Below are 18,539 nucleotides of genomic sequence, written 5' to 3'. Positions count from 1 at the left end.
GATGCTCCCTGGCTGAGTGATGCCACTCTGCTGACTCAATAATTGCATTTAATCTTGCGATTGCACTTCCAGAGACCTAATGCACCTTGCGAAGTACTGTATTTAACGTCAAGCATCCCTCCATGTTGTCTGCAACACTTAAGAGGCCACTGCCATGATTCATAAGGTCCGAATTGACGGCATTGCTTGGAAAATTTAAATATTCAGCATGTGTTATCGAAAATTGGCATAATTGAGCATTGCCGAGGCTATTGTCATATGCTTGCATGATGCACATTAGACAAAAATTTCGACAAAATACCCCTGTGAAACAATCCATGACGATCGCGTGCTGTCCGACGTTTTGCAAAGAATGTCAAGTGTCGAAAAAGCATGCAATTCATGCCAACGATTCTCGTAAGGTGCTGTTATTCGACGGATGCAAGTCTCTGCCAGGCGTGGTTACGCAAAATGAATTTCAGACGTCTAATATCAAAGACAATCATTGTATGACGGTCAAACATGCACTGACGTCATCTTCGGCATGCTGGCGATGCGTGACAAAAGCCCACTCACTCGCTTCAAAGAGTTAACGTAAGCAGCACACCGGCCTTTTTTTAAAGCGTTTACTAGCCTCTGATTTATCACCGACGACACGATAGCTAAACTAACACAAAAGGCAGCAGTATCAAAATACAGCAAGAAACGTCCTGCCGACATAACCACTTTTCTATGAAGCAATGAACGAACTACGATAACACTCAACGCTCCACAGTACCTAATCTGCATTCCCAGAACAGATTTGGCCCCTCTGGTCATTTTAGTAGTCTGCTTCGATGTATCGGACGTCTCATCCCTAGGCAGAGGAGCACATCGTTCATGATTATCACCTCCATCATTACCAGCACCATCACAGCCCACACAGTCATCGCCACCATCCCTACTCGACGAGCCTGAAAGCGGACCTGGTGACCATTCCAGCAACGTTTCCATCTGGCATGTCTTATCTCAGACACTCAGACAATCGGGAGTCGGCCGCAGCTACGATACCACCAATGACGCACACGGCAGATGACGACCACGGGTGCGTAGTGAGGACACGAGGCAGCTGCCGACCTCGCCTATACCATCATGGTAAAGGCGACGCCTACACCATCATGTACATCATGTACATCCTGTAGATGGTGATGTACCGGCGACAAAGCGGCGCCAGCCACCAAACGGCTTCAAGCTGTCGTCGTTGCTAGCTGCCTGTTTGGACCATTACCGAGCTGGGAGACAACTAACACGTATGGTCAGGACATGAGTGTGTGCCACGGCCGATCGGAAGACCAGCAGGAGTCATTACCGAGCTGGGAGACGACTAACGGTCAGGACATGAGTGTGTGCCGCGGCCGATCGGAAGACCAGCAGGAGCCAGTGCTGGTTCATGGTGGGCATGCTTAGATGTCCAAGGTGACACTGTTCACAAGCTGTTACAATTGTCCCTGGTTCGACTCAAATAGGCAGCTAAAGGTGCGACTCAGCCGGTGTACACAATTAAAACAGAGCGACAATTCTTTGAGAGCCGATGCGCAGAGCGTCTTTCAAGCGCCAAAAGTAATGCAATGATTTGATTGTTCTCGAAACATCGCGTCGTCAAACACCACCTCACGTTTGTCTATATATACTTCATAAACATGAGGCGATGCTCAAATAATCTCTGGGCTCCTACCGACTAATACGGACTCCTACCGCCCAATGCTACGGACTCCTACCTGATACAGATACGGGTCGCCGGACTCCTACCGCTCAATGATGCGGAATTCTACCTGATCAATGGAGCTAGAAATGCGCGAGGTGCCACTATTTTTAAGGCCTAGCACCTCTAAGCTGACTCTTCGCACATTCCTAGTAATGGACCAAACGTGTCTCTAGCAGTGAACAGGAGAGATTCTTCACCACGTGCTAGCTGTGGTCTCTGTCAGCTAACAAGCGTACAACAGGTTTAACTTGCTAGACATGCACCAGGGTCTTCGGCTAGACTATCGTACGCCTACAAAGATACCTGAGGAAATACTGCGCCGTACTGGAACATTCTTCAACTGTCTCACTTTCGTGTACCCTACGACGAAAGCATGGTCACAGCGATCCGGAACTGCTGAGTCATGAATCCTAACAGATGTCGGTGCTAAAGTATATGAGCGCACATGTAGGTATACAGTCAAGCTGCATCATAGCACCAGGAAAGAAGAATAAATGAGAACATGGTACTTTGTGCGACAGCGATCTGACGTGGACTGCAAACGTGTCTGTTGCCTATAGCATGGGTTACACGGTTAAGAGATCGGTAGGCCGTTTTGTAAGGACGTCAAATTATACCCGACATGGAAAACAAACATATGCCAGATTCGAAGACGCAAATGCGCGGTCTGGTTTGAGAGCAAAGTAGGGCAAACCGCCTGAGAGGCTGGGCCTGCACTCACAGCTTCTGCATGTAGCTGGCAGCCATGCCCTTGGCGACGGAGCTGTGTTTGATCTTCTCTCCCGGGACGGCGAACTGGTGACCCGACTCGCGGATCTTGGACTCCTTCATCAGCTGGTCCTCCTCCAGCTGTGGACATCCGATGCGCACCCCCGCTGTACGGCACGCCCGACTGCCCCCTTCAGTTGCCAACATCTCACATACGCGCTGCATCTTCACACTTCCCTCGTCACCGTCCTTGAGCTGCCAACGTCCCACACGTCCGCCGTCCACAACCGCCGCGGTTCATCGCCATCCTGTTCGTGAAGACCGGTCCAAAAAAGTGGTCCGTACAGGTGACTTTTGTGTCACACAACCACAAAACAATATTTGACATACGCGCATGGTATCATTCAGCAATGCATTCAAGGCTATGCTTGATCGTATGTGAGAACAGCGGACTTAACTTCACGTCTTTTCCGGGCATAAGGTCTCGATCAAGCCCCGGCTGCGTGCATGCAGCACCAGGTGGCCTCACCTGTTTGTAGCTGCTGTAGTAGTCGGCGCCCTTCTTGGCCTTGGCCATGCGCTGCCACTCGGTCTCGGGCTGCTCCACCACCTTCTGGTGCTCACCCTGGTGCAGCACCGTGATGCCGGGCCGCACCTTCTCCTCGAATATCCGCTCCAGCTCGCCGTCCTGACGCTCCTTCTGGTACTGCTTCAGGTCGTAGTCGTACCAGGCTGCGGGCGCGGGCGTATGCACGGCCGTCATACGCGGGTACAGTGTAGTACGAGAGTGGTATCAAGCCACCGGGTCGGCGGTGCTTGCGTGGTTCCGTGGTACCATGTACCATCGGCAGCGGAGTACCACTTGTCCGGCTCCAGCCGGGCGCCCTCAGCGGCATGGCCGGTATGCAGCGTTGCAACGCACCAACTTTTTAAGGCTTTACGACAATAAAAGCACGTCGCTGGATTTGCGTTTCAATTGTTAATCACCGCCTATAAGATACTTAAACATCGTATGGATTAGCAATTTTTACAACTGGTGAGGAAGTGATATGTCTTAAAACCTTGACAGATGACTCAGAAAATCGTGTAAAACATTCATCATTTGGGTCATCGGTACGCAAAACTCCTTGCCATAATAAACTACCTCAAATCATAAAATAATCTAGCCCAAGATAATCCTTCAACCCGATGACAGACACAAATGTTCTTACACAGTCAAGACATTTAAAATGTTTAAAACATATCGCACAATACGTCATAAAACACACGATACTTTACTCATGAATGTCACGATCCTTTTGCAAGCGTTACCTTAAACATCTTGTACAGACCTTAAACTTTGATTTCATCTCGCAATGTTTCTGCTGCCTAACCTTTATGACTTTCACTTCCAGCACAAACGTCCATCACGCACTGATTGCGGACGGCACTGAAGTCATTACTACATCAAATCCATTGCAATGGACTAGCTTATACTTTACCCAACAATATCTATTTGGATCTAACGACGAGAATTCAAACATACATTTGTGTCAGAAGGAGGCGGATGGAGGGGGGGGGGGGGGGGGAGCACCCCGCGTAGCCGTCCCCTTGTCGTAACCCGGCTCACGTTTGGGCGAGTTCTTGAGCATGGCGCGGTAGTCGTCCTGCTTGGCCGTCACGTTCAGCTCGCAGGCGCAGTAGGCCTCGCCGGCGGCGTTGCGCGCGATCACCTCGATCTTGCCGTTGTCGTACTGGCGCGTCTTGGGGATGTCCAGTCGCCACATGCCGTCGTAGGTCAGCTTGTAGCGCGTGCCCTGCGGAGACCGGGCAGCGTCGCCGTCAGCAGATCAGCGGCTGAGGTCTCCTCGCCGTCGCCGCGTACACGGCGTGCTCGTTGACGAAGCATGTGCCGCGCGATCGACGGGTATTCGCGTTGACAATGGTGTGTCCATTGACGAAGCACGTGCCGCGCGGTCTGCGGGTACTCACACTGACAATGGCGTGTAAATCGACAGAGCACGCGCCGCGAGATCTGCGGGTTCTCACGTTTACGATGGCGTGTCTGTTGACGAAGCACGTGCCGCGAGATCTGCGGGTACTCACGTTGACGATGGTGTGCCCGTTGATGAGCCACATGACGCGCGGACGCGGGTGGCCGGTGAGACGGCAGCAGAAGCGCGACCAGTCGCCCTCCTTCACCGACACAGACTCGGGCTTGGTGACGAACACGGGCGCCTCATTCGGCTTCTCCTCGTCCACGGCCCTGTCCGGGGCCCGGTTCCACTGCGACTCCATCTCCTGGATCCGCTTCATCGACTGCATGCCGGCCGGCAGCTGCGACTCGTACACGATGCCCGGCTTGCCCTGCGGCAGGACGGTGCAGAGGCGGTGATGCACGTTACCCAGCTTGGATGCCCACAACTTGTACGCAACATCTGTCGTCGCCACACACCACTCCCCATGTGGCATAACCCACGCTGCGCACTTCGATAGCAGCTCCCAAACGCAAAGGAAACTAGCCCAACCGCAATGCAACACGTAGCACGGAGACGACTGACAAGGCGGTACAGGTTTACTTTCTTAGCCGCTGCCGTTGAACGTGCAACTGACCTTGGTCTTGATGACGGCGCGCGTCTCGTCCATGCCGTACAGGTTGGTGGCGCGGCACACGTACTCGCCAGAGTCCTCCGGGTACACCCAGCCGAAGTTCATCGCCACGTAGCCGAAGTCGTAGATGGGCGTGAAACGGTTCTCTGCGAGGAGACAGACAATTAATTCAAGCCGTGTGAACGTCGTTGTTGGATGGTCAGCAATACTGGGGGGGGGGATCATATATATATATATATATATATATATATATATATATATATATATATATATATATATATATAGGCAGCCCAAGATTGATTTTGAAGTCAAAACTAGCATCAGTGCATTGCAGTCGAGCTGCTCAAAACATCTATTTTCAAAATACAATAAAATAATTGATGTTTTTTGTTATTGACGATGCCGTTGTACACCATTCGCCGCTATCATAGGGTCTGGCTGAGATATGTTGAGGTTGCTAATGCTGAATGCACTGAGGCCAACGGGGACTGAGAGCGCCAGTGAAATCGGTGTGCCAAATTACGGCTACTGTCCCAGAGCCACTGATTCACACCACTGACTGGCGGATTCGTGATGTGTGGAGAGGTCGCAATCCACACCGGCAGATCTATCCGCGCAGCGTGCGCGCCTCCGACCACTCACTGTGGGGCAGCGGCCGGCCGTTGAAGAACCACTCGACCTTCATGTTCGGGTCTCCCACCGGCGCCAGCTGGCACTCGAACTTGGTCTCCTCCATCTCCGTCAGCTCCAGCTGGTCCTGAATCTGCGTCACGAACCTGCGGGCCGGACGATCGCCCACTGAGCCCGCCGCCACGGACGCAGCAACAGACTGCCGACCGGCGGCCAGCGCCGGCCGGTCCCGGTAACAGCCGCCGTGTTCGCTCGACCGGCGCTCAGGGCGGCGCGGACGAGGTGGCGCGCCGTGTCAGAAGCGGCTGCTGAGCCGGTGCACGGGGAAGGGAGTCCTGGATGGACGTGCGCCGTTGACGCAAGAAGGCGATGTTGAGGAAAGGTAAACTGGTATCCCGGTACTAAGCCTGCTTGAGGAAACAGGCAACGCGTCGCTAGCCCAAATCACGCGTCCAAACGACGTGGTCAGGCAAACGTATCAACTTCTTTCGAGCGAGCATGGACCGGCTCGTTTCTGAGAGTTGCAACAATGTGCATCCACACGACTGCTCGTAAAACGGGGAGCCATTGGCCGCTGCCTTCATGGCGTGGATATCGTCTTGAGGACACTTCGCACCGAGCCGCGTCGGTGACCTGCGGCCGGTCGGGTCGGGCCAGTGACCTGTGACCGGTGGGGCCGGGTCAGTGACCGCACCTGGGTGGCTGCTTCCGGTCGGCGTCGTAGATATCATCCTCAGTCAGCTGGATGTCGGAGGTGTACTGCTTCAGCGCCGCCTCCATCTGCATCAGGTAGTCCGACTTCTTCATGCCCTTCGGCACCTGGGTCAGCATGATCACCGACGAGATGGCTGGGGGATGCAATAGGGTCAGTTAAATCGTGATGCTTAGCACTCTGCCCTCCATCTACAAACCAGCAGACCAAGCCTGTTGATCTGGACGGCCACATCAGCCCGGCGGAATGACCCAAGACAGCAAAGCACGTCTGTTGAGCTCAGTGCCAGTTCACATTCTCGCAGCCGCCACAGCCATTAAAGATCGGCGAATTCGCAGCGTTCCATACAAGCCACTTCGAAGCTTACACAACTGACAGGCGTCACCTGAGCGATGACGCTGGAACGGTCAATGACACCATCAGTGAGTGCCACACTTTCGCATTTAAATAGGCATCGCTCATGTGCCGGTGAGTAATGTGTCTCTACCGGCGGTCAGCACTGTGCCTGCATGAGTCAGCACCTCGCCTAAGCAGGTGATTATCATACTTCTACAGGTGAGTGTCGCAGCTGTGTACCTCCGCGCGTGTACTGTACCTCGGCAGGTGAGCGCGCTCTTGCAGGTGGCCTGGCCGGCCCGGTTGACAGCGCGACACGTGTACTCGCCGCCGTCCTCCGGGTACACGCCCAGGATCTGCAGCGACGCGTACCCGAAGTCGAACGTCGTCCGGAACCTGCCGGCCAGAGGGAGCTGCTGAGAGGCGCCCGCTCTCACGGTAAGAGCCGGGAACACGACGGCCGGGGATAGCTCTGGACGTCCGAGAACAGCTCCGGACGGCCGGGGATAGCCCTGGACGTCCGAGAACAGCTCCGGACGGCCGGGGATAGCCCTGGACGTCCGAGAACAGCTCCGGACGGCCGGGGATAGCCCTGGACGTCCGAGAACAGCTCCGGACGGCCGGGGATAGCTCTGGACGCAAGGGAACAGCTCTGGACGTCTGGGGATCGCTCTGGACGTCCAAGAACAGCTCTGGACGGCCGGGGATAGCCCTGGACGTCCGAGAACAGTTCTGGACGGCCGGGGATAGCTCTGGACGGCCGGGGATAGCTCTGGACGCAAGGGAACAGCTCTGGACGGCCGAGAACGGCTCTGGGCGGCCGGGAACAGTTCTGGACGGCTGGGAATAGACGAGGACAGTTGGGTACAGAGGTACAGCAAGAAAATGCCGAAAACAACATGGTGTACTGCACCAACTGTTTTGCCCACTATTCTGGCATTTGTTTAGTCTCGCTTAAGTAGTGCCTGCATTGCAGGCGTTTGTTGACGCCGTGACATAACCGGACTTATCATGACCATATAAACCATCCATTTCCATAGCAATGTGGAAGTGACCATGTCTGATGCCTTTATTAGGACACTGGACATGAAGAGAAACTCTTAAACGGACGTGTGTACTGTTCACATACAGACAGTGCAGTATGACCACACCACTGAATGCTGAACCCCGGCCAGCGGTCGAGCCGCGCCCAGCCCGCCGACCCCCACGTACCTGTGGCCGGTCTGGACCAGCACGCCGTTGCGGTACCACTCGACGCGCAGGTTCGGGTCCGTCTTGGGCTCAATCTTGGCGTCGAAGAAGGCTGTCTCGCCCTCGCCGATGTCGACGTTTTCGATCTGTGACGTCACAGGAATGTGGTGACGCCGGTCTGTTCGAACCCTGTGCGTCTCGCCCAATGGCCGACGTCCTTTGAAGAGGACGATGAGCAGGGCGCAGCACGCGTTTCACAATGTTTGTTGGGGGCGAATGGATAATGCATCTTCGCGATTACTGGTAAACATTTGCACCACATGTGTGCGAGGTAATTTCAAGGGATGCCAAGGCCAAAACAATGGCAGATATCTGACATCGACGTTTCAGAGCTAATCTAAAAAAAATGTGGACATGTCGAGAACATGACGTCATAACATCACAGCAACGGCTATCCGTTATGCGGAGCGGTACACGCCCGGCGGCATCGCGGCCAGCAGACGTGACACTGCGTCTGAGCGGTGCCGAACGTCATCTCACTACGCCACTCTGCCGAACTGACCTCCTTGATGAACCTGGGCGGCTCAGCCTCCGGCTGCGGCGCCTGCGGCTCTCCCAGCTGGGGGCCCTCCTCCAGCGCGCGCAGCTTGTCACCCGACATGCCCTGGGGCAGCTGCGATTCCAGCAGCACGTCCCGCTTGGCTAGGGCGAGGTCGGCACAGGGTCAGAGGCAGCACGGGGAGGGGGAGGGGCGCTCCGATCACGGAGATCGCGGCAAGCGCAGTCTTCTGACACAACCGAGTAGCGATCCCCGAGTCAGCCCCGCTGGTCATACTGATACTTCATGGGCGAAGAACGGGATACTTATGCTTGACATCTGAACAGGGGGTATGGGAATGGTGCACATTCACGATGTGTTACCTCCACGAGTTCGCATTTGGACCAACACAAAAAGCTAGCCGGCGGCCTGTTGATGGGCTGGAGACCGATCGGCACGTCAGTGTACAAGACCGGATACGGACCCGAGGCCGGTCTGTAACGCACAGACGTCCAGCTGTTAGTGACACACACACACATACACGCACGACACGCGGTGATCAGGCGGGTACACTCGGGTGAGTTAGTGAGGCGGAGCACAGCCAATGTTAACACGCCACCTGGCCAGGGTTGTTCTTTGACCAGTGTTTGGTGCCGGGGGAGGCGCTATTATAAAAGGGGTTCGTCTAAAACGTAAGGGGGCAAAATGTAACACTCAACAGCTAAGCGATCTGCACAGCAAAGGCGCTCTGCAGCCCAATGCGTGTGGTGCGCAGCAGCAATGCACATAAAGTGGACAGACAGTTGGAATAGTGGTCCACGGACACAGACACGCTCCAGAGCTTGACAACGCTCTGTCGGGCAGGATGCAGGCTCGATACCTTTGCAGATGAGGGTGGCCTTGGTAGACGCGGTGCCCCACTTATTGGTGGCGCGGCACACGTACTCCCCAGAGTCCCTCGGGAACGTCCAGTCCAAGTCGAGCACGATGAACCCGAAGTCATCCAACATGTGCACCCTGCAATACGACCATTGAAGGAGCGAGCCCCCCCACGTTTACAGGCGTCCCTAGCAGGCACCACAGGATAACCCTCACATGCCGGCGTCTTCGTGCAGCTCCTTGGACAACGCCGGTTACAAGGTGAATAATACGACGTCTTTTCACGTGAAATCTTCAAAATTGCCCAAAAAGGTAGCATTCACGATGCCTGCCCAAATTGTATGCTGTGATCGGACTTAACATATCGGTAAGACAGCAAGTGAGACATCCAACCACCATCGGTGAGACAGACAAGCATTCAAAGGCCTCGCATGCCATCAGAAAAAACAACCCATCACGTCCAGCAGCAGATAATCCCCAAAACACGCTAATCGGACGCTCCGTTCCACGCTGCAGCAACCACCCTAGCAGACCGCCAAGCAGCCCCGTACCTGGATCCAGTGTCGATGGGGCGGCCGTTGAAGAACCACTCGATGCGCATGCTGGGGTCGCCGACGGGCTCGACACGGCAGTCGAAGTGCGCCGGCTGGCCCTCGTACAGCTGGTCCTGGTTCTGCAGCTCGGTGACGAAGCGCGGCGGGTTGGGCTTCTCCTCCTGCTCGGGCGCCGGCTCGGCCTTGTGCAGCGACTCCTCCAGCTGACGGATGCCGGACATGTCGTGCGGCATCTGCGGCTCCAGCACCACACCCTGCCGGCCCTGTGGGAGGAGGGAGGAGGGGAGGGAGGTCACTCGTCGCTCCCGCGGGACCGAACGGCACGGCTCCAGCACCACACCCTGCCGACCCCGTGGGGAGCGGTAGCCCTCCCTAGCTCAGGGGACATGACGGCACGCGGAGCGAGAGAGCAGGCATGGTTGCAGGGAAGGATCCGGGCGCCATGATCAGAAGCACGTGGCCTATCAAATTAATCTGGAACGGCATTCGCTAGCTGCGGCACACGCAGGCATAACAGCCATCACATTATGGACTTGGAGCTCCAGCTTTGGCGGCGGATGGGAACGCGCATCGCTTACCTTGACGGTAAGGGTGCATGAGACGGTGGCCTCTCCGTGCTTGTTGACGGCCTTGCAGGTGTAGAGGCCGGCATCGCGCTGGTAGATGCCGCCGATCTCCAGGATGACGTACCTGAAACGCGCCAGACACGCTTGTCACGTCCCGCTGGCATGGGCCGAACGCTGAAAATACAGACATCCGGCTCGTTCACACCCCTTCGTTTCAGGTGCATCTCTGAGCGCAGCACGCTCATCAGTTGTTTTCCACCATCGGCTGACTCAAGCAACGCCACAGGTCCTCACAGCCGAACGACGCCAGGCTGACATGACTCCACCGACTGAGAGAGGCCACCGTAGGCCAGCAGAGTCGCAGGCAGAGCGGCGGCTCGGTTGGCCTCACCCGAAGTCGTTGATGCTGCGGATGCGGGAGCCGGAGGAGAGCGGCTTGCCGTTGTGGTACCACTCGACGCGCATGGTCGGGTCGGCCGTGGGCGTCAGGCGGCACTCGAAGTGCGCCGACTGGTTCTCCACCAGGCTGAGGTCGCCCGGCTGCGTCAGGAACTTGGGCGCCGCGCCCTGCGGAGGCGGCGGTGGTGTCGCGTGAGCGGGTCACATGCACGAGTGCAGTGCAGATGTCCAAAACACCACAGCCAACTGTCACCCCAAAACTCTTCCCCCGTTTTTGGAGTAAAATGGCTCGCAAATGTGTCGCCAGAAGCAGGTCGCTTGGTGTTTTTAGTGAGAAGGCGCAGTTCCTCGCCACATTGCCAATGAATGACAATCCGGTCAGAGAGCTTGGCCAGATATCCATCTTTGCAGTATAAAACCACACAAAGGGAGACAATTTCTACGAAAAAACCGAGACCAAAGAGACATATTCGGAAAGCTGATGATTTGATGCCAAGATTATAGCTGGCTACACTGAATTATATATATATAATATAAATACACAATTATACATATATATATATATATATATATATATATATGCATAAATAATAATTAAATATATAATAAAATACAAGATTACACTGGCTAAGCTTATACAACAGATCGGACATAATTATTTCATGGTCACTTCAGGACACTGTCCCGTCGGTAGCGCAGCACGAACACGCCTCTTCTGTCAGGGGTGGGTAAGCCAGTACCTCCTCTGGCTCGGTGGGCTGCACGGGCTTGACACCGAGGCCCTCCAGTTCTGCGATCTTCTCCATGGTCTTCTCCATGCCCTTGGGCAGCTGAGACTCCAGCACGATGTTCCGTTTGCCTGCAAGCATCAGTGGCCTAGAGTTATAGGTACAAACGCACGGAGCATCGAATACGATAAAAAGCAATTTAACTTAACTATCAAAAGTTTAGACAGGCGTGCTATGGCAGCATTGCAAGCCCTCTTGCAGCGACCTGTGATAGATGGTGAATGGAATCAGAAACTGATCCCGAACACCAACAATGTACAGCTAGCGAGTCCGGAAATGCGTATTTGATAAAGACCGTATGGTGCGATTCACACGATCTGGCGTAGCCTCCGCAACACTGGAAAAGGCTGCCAGGCTATCAGACTGCTGTCTTGCGCGATCTGCCAGGGAACACCAGGAGTGTGACTTCTAGAAGAGGGGGAGGGGAGGGCTGCATAAAACATGCCCCCGGCAATTTTGCCAGAACCATTTTCTGTCCCCCAACTTTCGTCGCCGCACGTTTTTTCTCAATTTCCTTTGTGTGAATTGCAAAAACACAGTTTTTGGGTGGGCATCCTTCCGGTTCTGATCTATCCCTCAATCTCTGAATTTTGGTTACGTTCACGGAATGCGCGCCTACCCAATGCGTTGGGTAAGGAAGCGACCCCGGCCTGTCGGACTCACTAGTGCACTTCAGGTTGGCGGAGCTGGTAGCCTCGCCGGCGGCATTATAGGCGCGGCAGGTGTAGTCGCCGCTGTCCTCCGGGTACACCGGAGAAATCTCCAGGATGACGAAGCCGAAGTCGCAGAGCGTGCGGAAGCGGCTGGAGGCCTTCAGGGGCTTGCCGTTGTGGTACCACTCAGTCTGCAACCCAGGATGTTGTGAGATGATCACAGGGTCATGCTCATGCGGGACATATAGAAAGCTGCCAATGCTTCCTTACTCGATTACTTGCCGACGGTAAGGCTCAAACCTGCGTGACATAGCAGGCCTATCACAAACATCCACGCGAAATTATTGACGGCAGACTGGCCTTTGCGTTTTGTTGTCAATATTCCTCAAGAGATACTTAAAAACACGATCTTACTAAACTTGCCTTCCCCTGACATTACGAAACATCATTGGATAAGAGCAGATGTCTAACAGAGCACGGAAATCACAGAGGGCAGCGCCCTCAGCTGACCTTGAGGGTGGTGTCGTCTGTCGGCGTCAGCCTGGCCTCGAAGTGGGCGTTCTCTCCCTCGCGCAGGTCATCCACGTTGTTGAAGGGCACGACGAAGCGAGGCGCCACCTTCGGCTTGTCCTGGTCCAAGGGCTGCTTGAGCCGGCGGGAGGCGTCCTCCAGGTCCTGGATCTTGTCCAGAGCACCGCTCATCTCCTGTACGTGGAGAGGAGGACGGTGGTGACAATGTCACTAAGTCCACCACGCAGCGTGTGGACAAGCCGGACCCAGGCCGGGTCATTTGGTGCTAGTCACTGTGGTAAGCCCGCGAGCAACGCGAGCTAAACCTTTGAGCTGAGGCATGACGATGCAGCACATTCATATACGTTAAAATGGCTTGTCTTATGCATTACACGTTGACATAGAAATTAAGAATATTATACTATCACATCATCGCGTAAAAATAATTATTATCTCCAGCATACGCATGAAGCTATCAATGATGATACATAAATGCCTAGGCACGCCGCGACACTGCACTTGATTGACCTCATGTGGGGCTTCCGCAGCCCGCTCAGCAAGGCTTTGACAGACTGACCTGCCATAGCCGCGAGGCAAACTGGGCGGTCACGTCGCAGCGCAGCCAAGACCCGTACCTTGGGCATCTGCGGCGTGAGAATGAGGTTGGCCTTGGAGCCGCAGCGCAGGGTGGCCTTGGTCACGTCCGAGCCGACCTTGTTCACGGCCCGGCACTCGTACACGCCAGAGTCCTCCTCGTAGCAGTACAGGATGTCCAGGATGACGATGCCGAAGTCGTGGAAGGTCCGGAAGCGGTGACCGGTCGGCAGCTTGACGCCGTTCCTGAACCACTCGACCTGCACGAGGAAAGACCGGGTCAAGCAGAGGCGGACGGCTCCGCCACGGCGTCATCGAGCCAGGTCACACCGACTGCCTGACATTCTGCTAGCGCGAGTTGTCCGGGCCGAGAGCAAAATCAGTCCAGCTGCTTCGCGGTTTTGAACACTCTAAAACATGTCCTGCCGGTCGCTGCCGGCCACTTTCGAATGGCGTCTGCTCCAAATGATTCACTAGAAAATCGGTGAAAATATGTGGGGAGTACGACGTTTTAAACACAATTCAACACAAAATGCAAACGCAAAAACGCAAAAAAATTCCATCGAGTGTAATTTAAAGACAGTCATGGTCAGTTCTGTTGCATCGGCATATCATGCTAAATTTTAGCGTGACCTCCCGGAGCGTTCTCTCCGTGTGACGTCACCCACCGTCAGATCGGGGTCGTGCACGGGCGTGAGCCGGCCCTCGAAGTGGGCCGAGTGGCCCTCCACCATGCCGCTGATATCGGTGATGTGCTGCGTGAACTTGGGCGCCTCGAGGACGGGGCCGGCCGGCGCGCCAGGCTTCTCGGGGCCCATCTCCAGCTCGCTGATGCGCTGCAGCGACTGCGGCTGCAGCGAGTCGAGCAGCACGCCGCCGCGGCCCACGCAGCTCAGCGTGGCCGTCGTGCTGTCGGAGCCGTACTTGTTGGTGGCGCGGCACGTGTACTCGCCGGAGTCCTCGCTCTGCAGGTAGGCCAGGTCCATGACGACGTAGCCGAAGTCGGAGACGCACTTGATGCGGGAGGAGTGGCGCAGCGGCTGCTTGTTGTGGAACCACTCGACCTTCATGGCCGGGTCGCCGACCGGCACCAGCGTGCACTCGAAGTGCGCCGAGTCGCCGCCCTTCAGGCCGGTCACGTCCTGCCGACACGCGCGGAGCAGACGCGCGTCACATGGGAGGCGATTCAGGGGGTGGGGGTGGAGGGGGGGGGGTGGTTCTCTTAGGGCACAAGGAGACCACCACGGCCTGGCCGCGTCAGGGGTGCGGGCCGGCACCGGTCACGCTGGAAAATTTGCGCTTCGGAACCATTACGTCATATCGAAGCAGCAGCAGTGATGCATCTAATGAAGAGTAAAACAGTCTCGGAGCACGTATTTCGGGAAATGGAAGTCAACTAGAACCAGTCGAAATAGCCAATCCACCCCGATATCAGAGCCAAGCTCGAAGACACAACGTAAACGCACTGGAGACCAGTATCAGCACCACGGTGGTCAGCTCAGCACCAACCAAGCCCAGTCCGGTGCTGCGCGACTTCGTGCCGGTGATGAGGTGATGATGCGATGGCGAGCGTGCGCACCTTGATGGGCGTGATGAAGCGCGGCTTCTGGCCGCTGTCCTTGTCCACACACTCCAGCGTCACGCTGATCTCGGCCTTGCCCCACTTGTTGGTGGCGCGGCACGTGTACACGCCCGAGTCGGGAATCTTGGTGCCCAGGATCTCCAGCACGACCATGGCGAACGCGTGCACCGTGCGAATGCGGTGGCCTGCGGGCGGCGTGAATGGCCAAAGTCAGCTGGAGGAATGGGACGACACGCAGCGAACGGGCAGCATGCACATATCGTAGTGCATTCTCAGCGTAAAACGCGTTTCGGCGGATGGCTTCACTTAAATATGACGTTATCAGTGCCATAAAAGCTCAATGCTGTTTAATATACAGCAAAAACTGATTGCTAAATCAAGCCAACCAAATTAAATGACAACCGGCGATATGAGGTGGACAACAGTTTCTTCAGCGACATGGTGGTCGATTGCTTACGTAAACTAGCAAGACCTATTAAAGCAAGGCAAAGGTTTGCGGGACTCACTGGCTTCCAGTGGCTTGCCGTTGTAGAACCACTCGACCTTCATGGTCTGGTCGCCCACCGGCGTCAGGGTGGCCTCGAAGTGGGCGTTATCGCCCTCGCTGAGATTGGACAGGTTCTGGAACTGATGACGACAGACGAGGATGAGCGGCTCGCCATGCCAGACCAGCGCGTTTTTTAGAGACTGCTGTTGACCTCAAGAGGATTTAACAAACATCGAGGTTGAATAAGGCAGGGCTGACCTTATAAGTCGTCATATATATATATATATATATATATATATATATATATATATATATATATATACACACCTTCAAGCTAACTCCCACGGCCCGGGGGCCATTATTGAGGACAACATCCAAATAACGAAGGTGAACAGTTGTGGGCCTGGGATGGACCAGTCAGCGCTACGGCTCCATACGAGCCTAGTGGGCGAATGTGCCCAGGCTCACCTGAGAAGTGAAGACGGGCGGGTGGCCCTCCTCATCGGTCAGCGGCGGTCCCTCGCCGCGCTTGCGGGCCTCCTCCATCTCCTGGATGGCCTCCAGACCCATCTCACCCTTAGGGGTGCTGAGTCCAGTCGATCAGACCGGTCTTGCCTGAAGTTAAACAGATCAGGCGTGAGGACGGTTGCGCACCGCAGTCGGGGCGCGACGGTGGCAGCCAGCAATGCAGCGCGCGTGCGACGCACAAACTGAGCATTACGGCCGGTCACAAGCGCGGCAAAACTGTTTGTGAATGCTGGTCGCTTCGGCTCCGATATGAATCCAAGCGTGCTGGCGACGAACCCACCCTTGCAGGTGACGGTGGTGGTGGTGAAGGCCTCGCCGGCCCGGTTGAAGGCGCGGCAGGTGTAGATGCCCTGGTCGCGCGGGTACACGTCCGTCAGGTCCAGCTGCACAAACCCGAAGTCGTTGGACATCTTGAATCGGGTGGCTGCAGGGAAGAGAACGTGGTTATCTTCACGTACAAGGCCGCCAGTTTCAGTTGTTAAGTATCTTTTTTATAACTTTGGTTCCAACATTTTTATGGCATATATTTCTCGGATCAGAGCTCACATTGAGCAGTGTTTGTTATGCGAGACCTGATCCCATCAGCGGATCGAAAAATTCCAGTTCTACAGGATCATTTCATGATGAAGTTGAACGTGTCACAATGCTCGGCACGGCCCGCCCCGCCACCTGCCTCGTGTAAGATGAAAGGACCGCTACCACTGGCCGCAGGCCATCCCGGCTAAGGGTAGATAGCGAATGCCGTAGCAACTCGAACGTACCCACCACAGGTAGGTTACGAGTTGTGCAATCTGCCCATTCGCCAAGGTTCAGTTAGCAGTGCTCAAGACCTCAAGTAAGTGCAGCAGAACAACAACATCGCATCCCATAATGTGCACGAAGAGCAGCTGACTGCTATCGATGCGTGCTCATCTGCCTCAAGTCAGATGGGATTCGCGCCCTGTAAACATCGCCTTATTGCCGAGACCCACCGTGTGACAGCGGCTTGCCGTTGAAGAACCACTCGACGTTGAGCTTGGGGTCCTCCTTGGGCTCGACGTTGCACTGCAGGTGCAGCGGCTCCGCCTCTCCCAGCTCAAACTCGGGCTTGAGCGGCACGATGAACCACGGCTTGGGGAAGGGCTTCTCTGGTGCGCCCTCCACCGGCGCCATCTTGCTGGCCTGGGCGGCGTCCACCTCCTCGACCTTCTCGAGACCGCGCGGGCCCATCGGGTGCACCGTGTCCAGGTAGATGTCGGCCTTGCCTGCCGGGCGGCAGACAGGCCATCACCGCAGGGAAGTGACGAGGGGCACGCATGGGAAACAGCTATACGCAGGACGTCCTGCTGCTGTCTGGGAAAACCGCGCCGTCGGATTTCTGCTGTGTCGTGGCACGCTATGACCCGATCGTGCGCGACGGGCGGTTCATATCCCTTTCAAGGCAACCCCCCTCGCACTGCTTCAGTTGGGGTCCCGGTAGTATTTGCCACTTGTCATTTCACGGATCTAACGTCTTAAACAGCTATTATAACTATACCATGAGACACTCTCGAATGCACATTTTGCAAAGAGGAGGAGACCAATGCATAGACAAGTCGATTTCGAGCTGGAGTTTCGCACGTGACGCAATCATCGCTGTCGATTGCCCCTCAGAATCGCTTTCTCCCCTCCCCTGCTGCCAGATAGATGTCAGAGCGGCGGCCCACTCACTCTTGACTTTGAGCGTGCCGGACGTCTGGGCTGAGCCCTTCTTGTTGGTGGCCTTGCAGACAAGCAGACCCGAGTCGTCGCCCTGCGTGCCGGCGATGTCGAGCGTGACGAAGCCGAAGTCGTAGTTGGTGGTGTACCGGGAGCCGGTCTTCATCGGTTGACCGTTCCAGAACCAATCTGCCGGCGGACATCCGAGTGAAGACCGAGTGGCGAACACAGCGCTGACAATATGCGAGACCTATGTGTACGCGTTCCCAGGGGAGTGCTTAAAGAAATTCACCGCTCTATCAAAGGGTGCTGATGCTGTGCCATACGGCATCAGCCCTACTTCGGACTAAGCTGGGCTCATAGCTCTGGGTTTGCTGTGGGCGTCAGTACATTGGACTTTTGACTTTATTTGGTTTAAGGTGTTTTGGCCCGCCCAGACCATTTTGCGCCTTGGAGAAAAAACTAAAAAAGTTATCTACGAGTATTCATATCGTTTGAGGCATGTTTGTGCGCTTTAGAAAAGTAAACAAGAGATCAAGCAGATGGTAGATGATTATCACCCAACAGAGCATCTAAAGGCAACTCCAAGTTATGGTGACGGGAATAGCCCCGCAGAATATTTCGTTCTTATTCGTATTCTCTGCATACAAGAAGAATATGTTTAATTGTAAGAGGACGACCACATGGATGACGAAGGGGACGAGGCTGTTGCAAATATAAATAACTGTAAGTGAGCTTTGTATGGCCAAGTCGGAGGCGGGTCAATACATTCTCTTTCAAAAGGTCTGTGCGGTTTACTGACGTCCATGATGCAATGTCTGGTTTGATGTCATAAAATTGGGTCCTGTTGTTCTCTGTCCATGTCGTTGCCAAGATCGTTTTGTCAGGTTATGAA

At 55.1% G+C, this 18,539-nt stretch overlaps 1 protein-coding gene across 1 annotated transcript in view; it reads right to left on the bottom strand.

The window, feature by feature from the left end:
• Nucleotides 1-18,539, bottom strand: part of LOC119096205 (titin-like) — an 82,552-nt gene that overhangs the window by 7,069 nt on the left and 56,944 nt on the right. The window contains 26 exon segments of the mRNA XM_037219005.1: nucleotides 2,445-2,572; nucleotides 2,961-3,163; nucleotides 4,041-4,227; nucleotides 4,517-4,777; nucleotides 5,024-5,166; nucleotides 5,663-5,796; nucleotides 6,345-6,498; nucleotides 6,958-7,094; nucleotides 7,911-8,035; nucleotides 8,452-8,591; nucleotides 9,308-9,444; nucleotides 9,858-10,123; nucleotides 10,439-10,550; nucleotides 10,818-10,993; nucleotides 11,566-11,684; nucleotides 12,277-12,457; nucleotides 12,777-12,971; nucleotides 13,412-13,630; nucleotides 14,039-14,512; nucleotides 14,950-15,137; nucleotides 15,459-15,579; nucleotides 15,908-16,021; nucleotides 16,023-16,054; nucleotides 16,248-16,391; nucleotides 16,939-17,211; nucleotides 17,657-17,833. Coding sequence (XP_037074900.1) covers nucleotides 2,445-2,572; nucleotides 2,961-3,163; nucleotides 4,041-4,227; nucleotides 4,517-4,777; nucleotides 5,024-5,166; nucleotides 5,663-5,796; nucleotides 6,345-6,498; nucleotides 6,958-7,094; nucleotides 7,911-8,035; nucleotides 8,452-8,591; nucleotides 9,308-9,444; nucleotides 9,858-10,123; nucleotides 10,439-10,550; nucleotides 10,818-10,993; nucleotides 11,566-11,684; nucleotides 12,277-12,457; nucleotides 12,777-12,971; nucleotides 13,412-13,630; nucleotides 14,039-14,512; nucleotides 14,950-15,137; nucleotides 15,459-15,579; nucleotides 15,908-16,021; nucleotides 16,023-16,054; nucleotides 16,248-16,391; nucleotides 16,939-17,211; nucleotides 17,657-17,833 — 4,540 coding nt within the window.

Source organism: Pollicipes pollicipes, unplaced genomic scaffold (assembly GCF_011947565.3).
Source record: "Pollicipes pollicipes isolate AB1234 unplaced genomic scaffold, Ppol_2.1 Scaffold_4295;HRSCAF=5057_pilon_pilon_pilon, whole genome shotgun sequence".
NCBI lineage: Eukaryota > Metazoa > Arthropoda > Thecostraca > Pollicipedomorpha > Pollicipedidae > Pollicipes > Pollicipes pollicipes.
The sequence above is the reverse complement of the archived record's forward strand: the minus strand, read 5'-3'. Positions and strand labels throughout refer to the sequence as shown.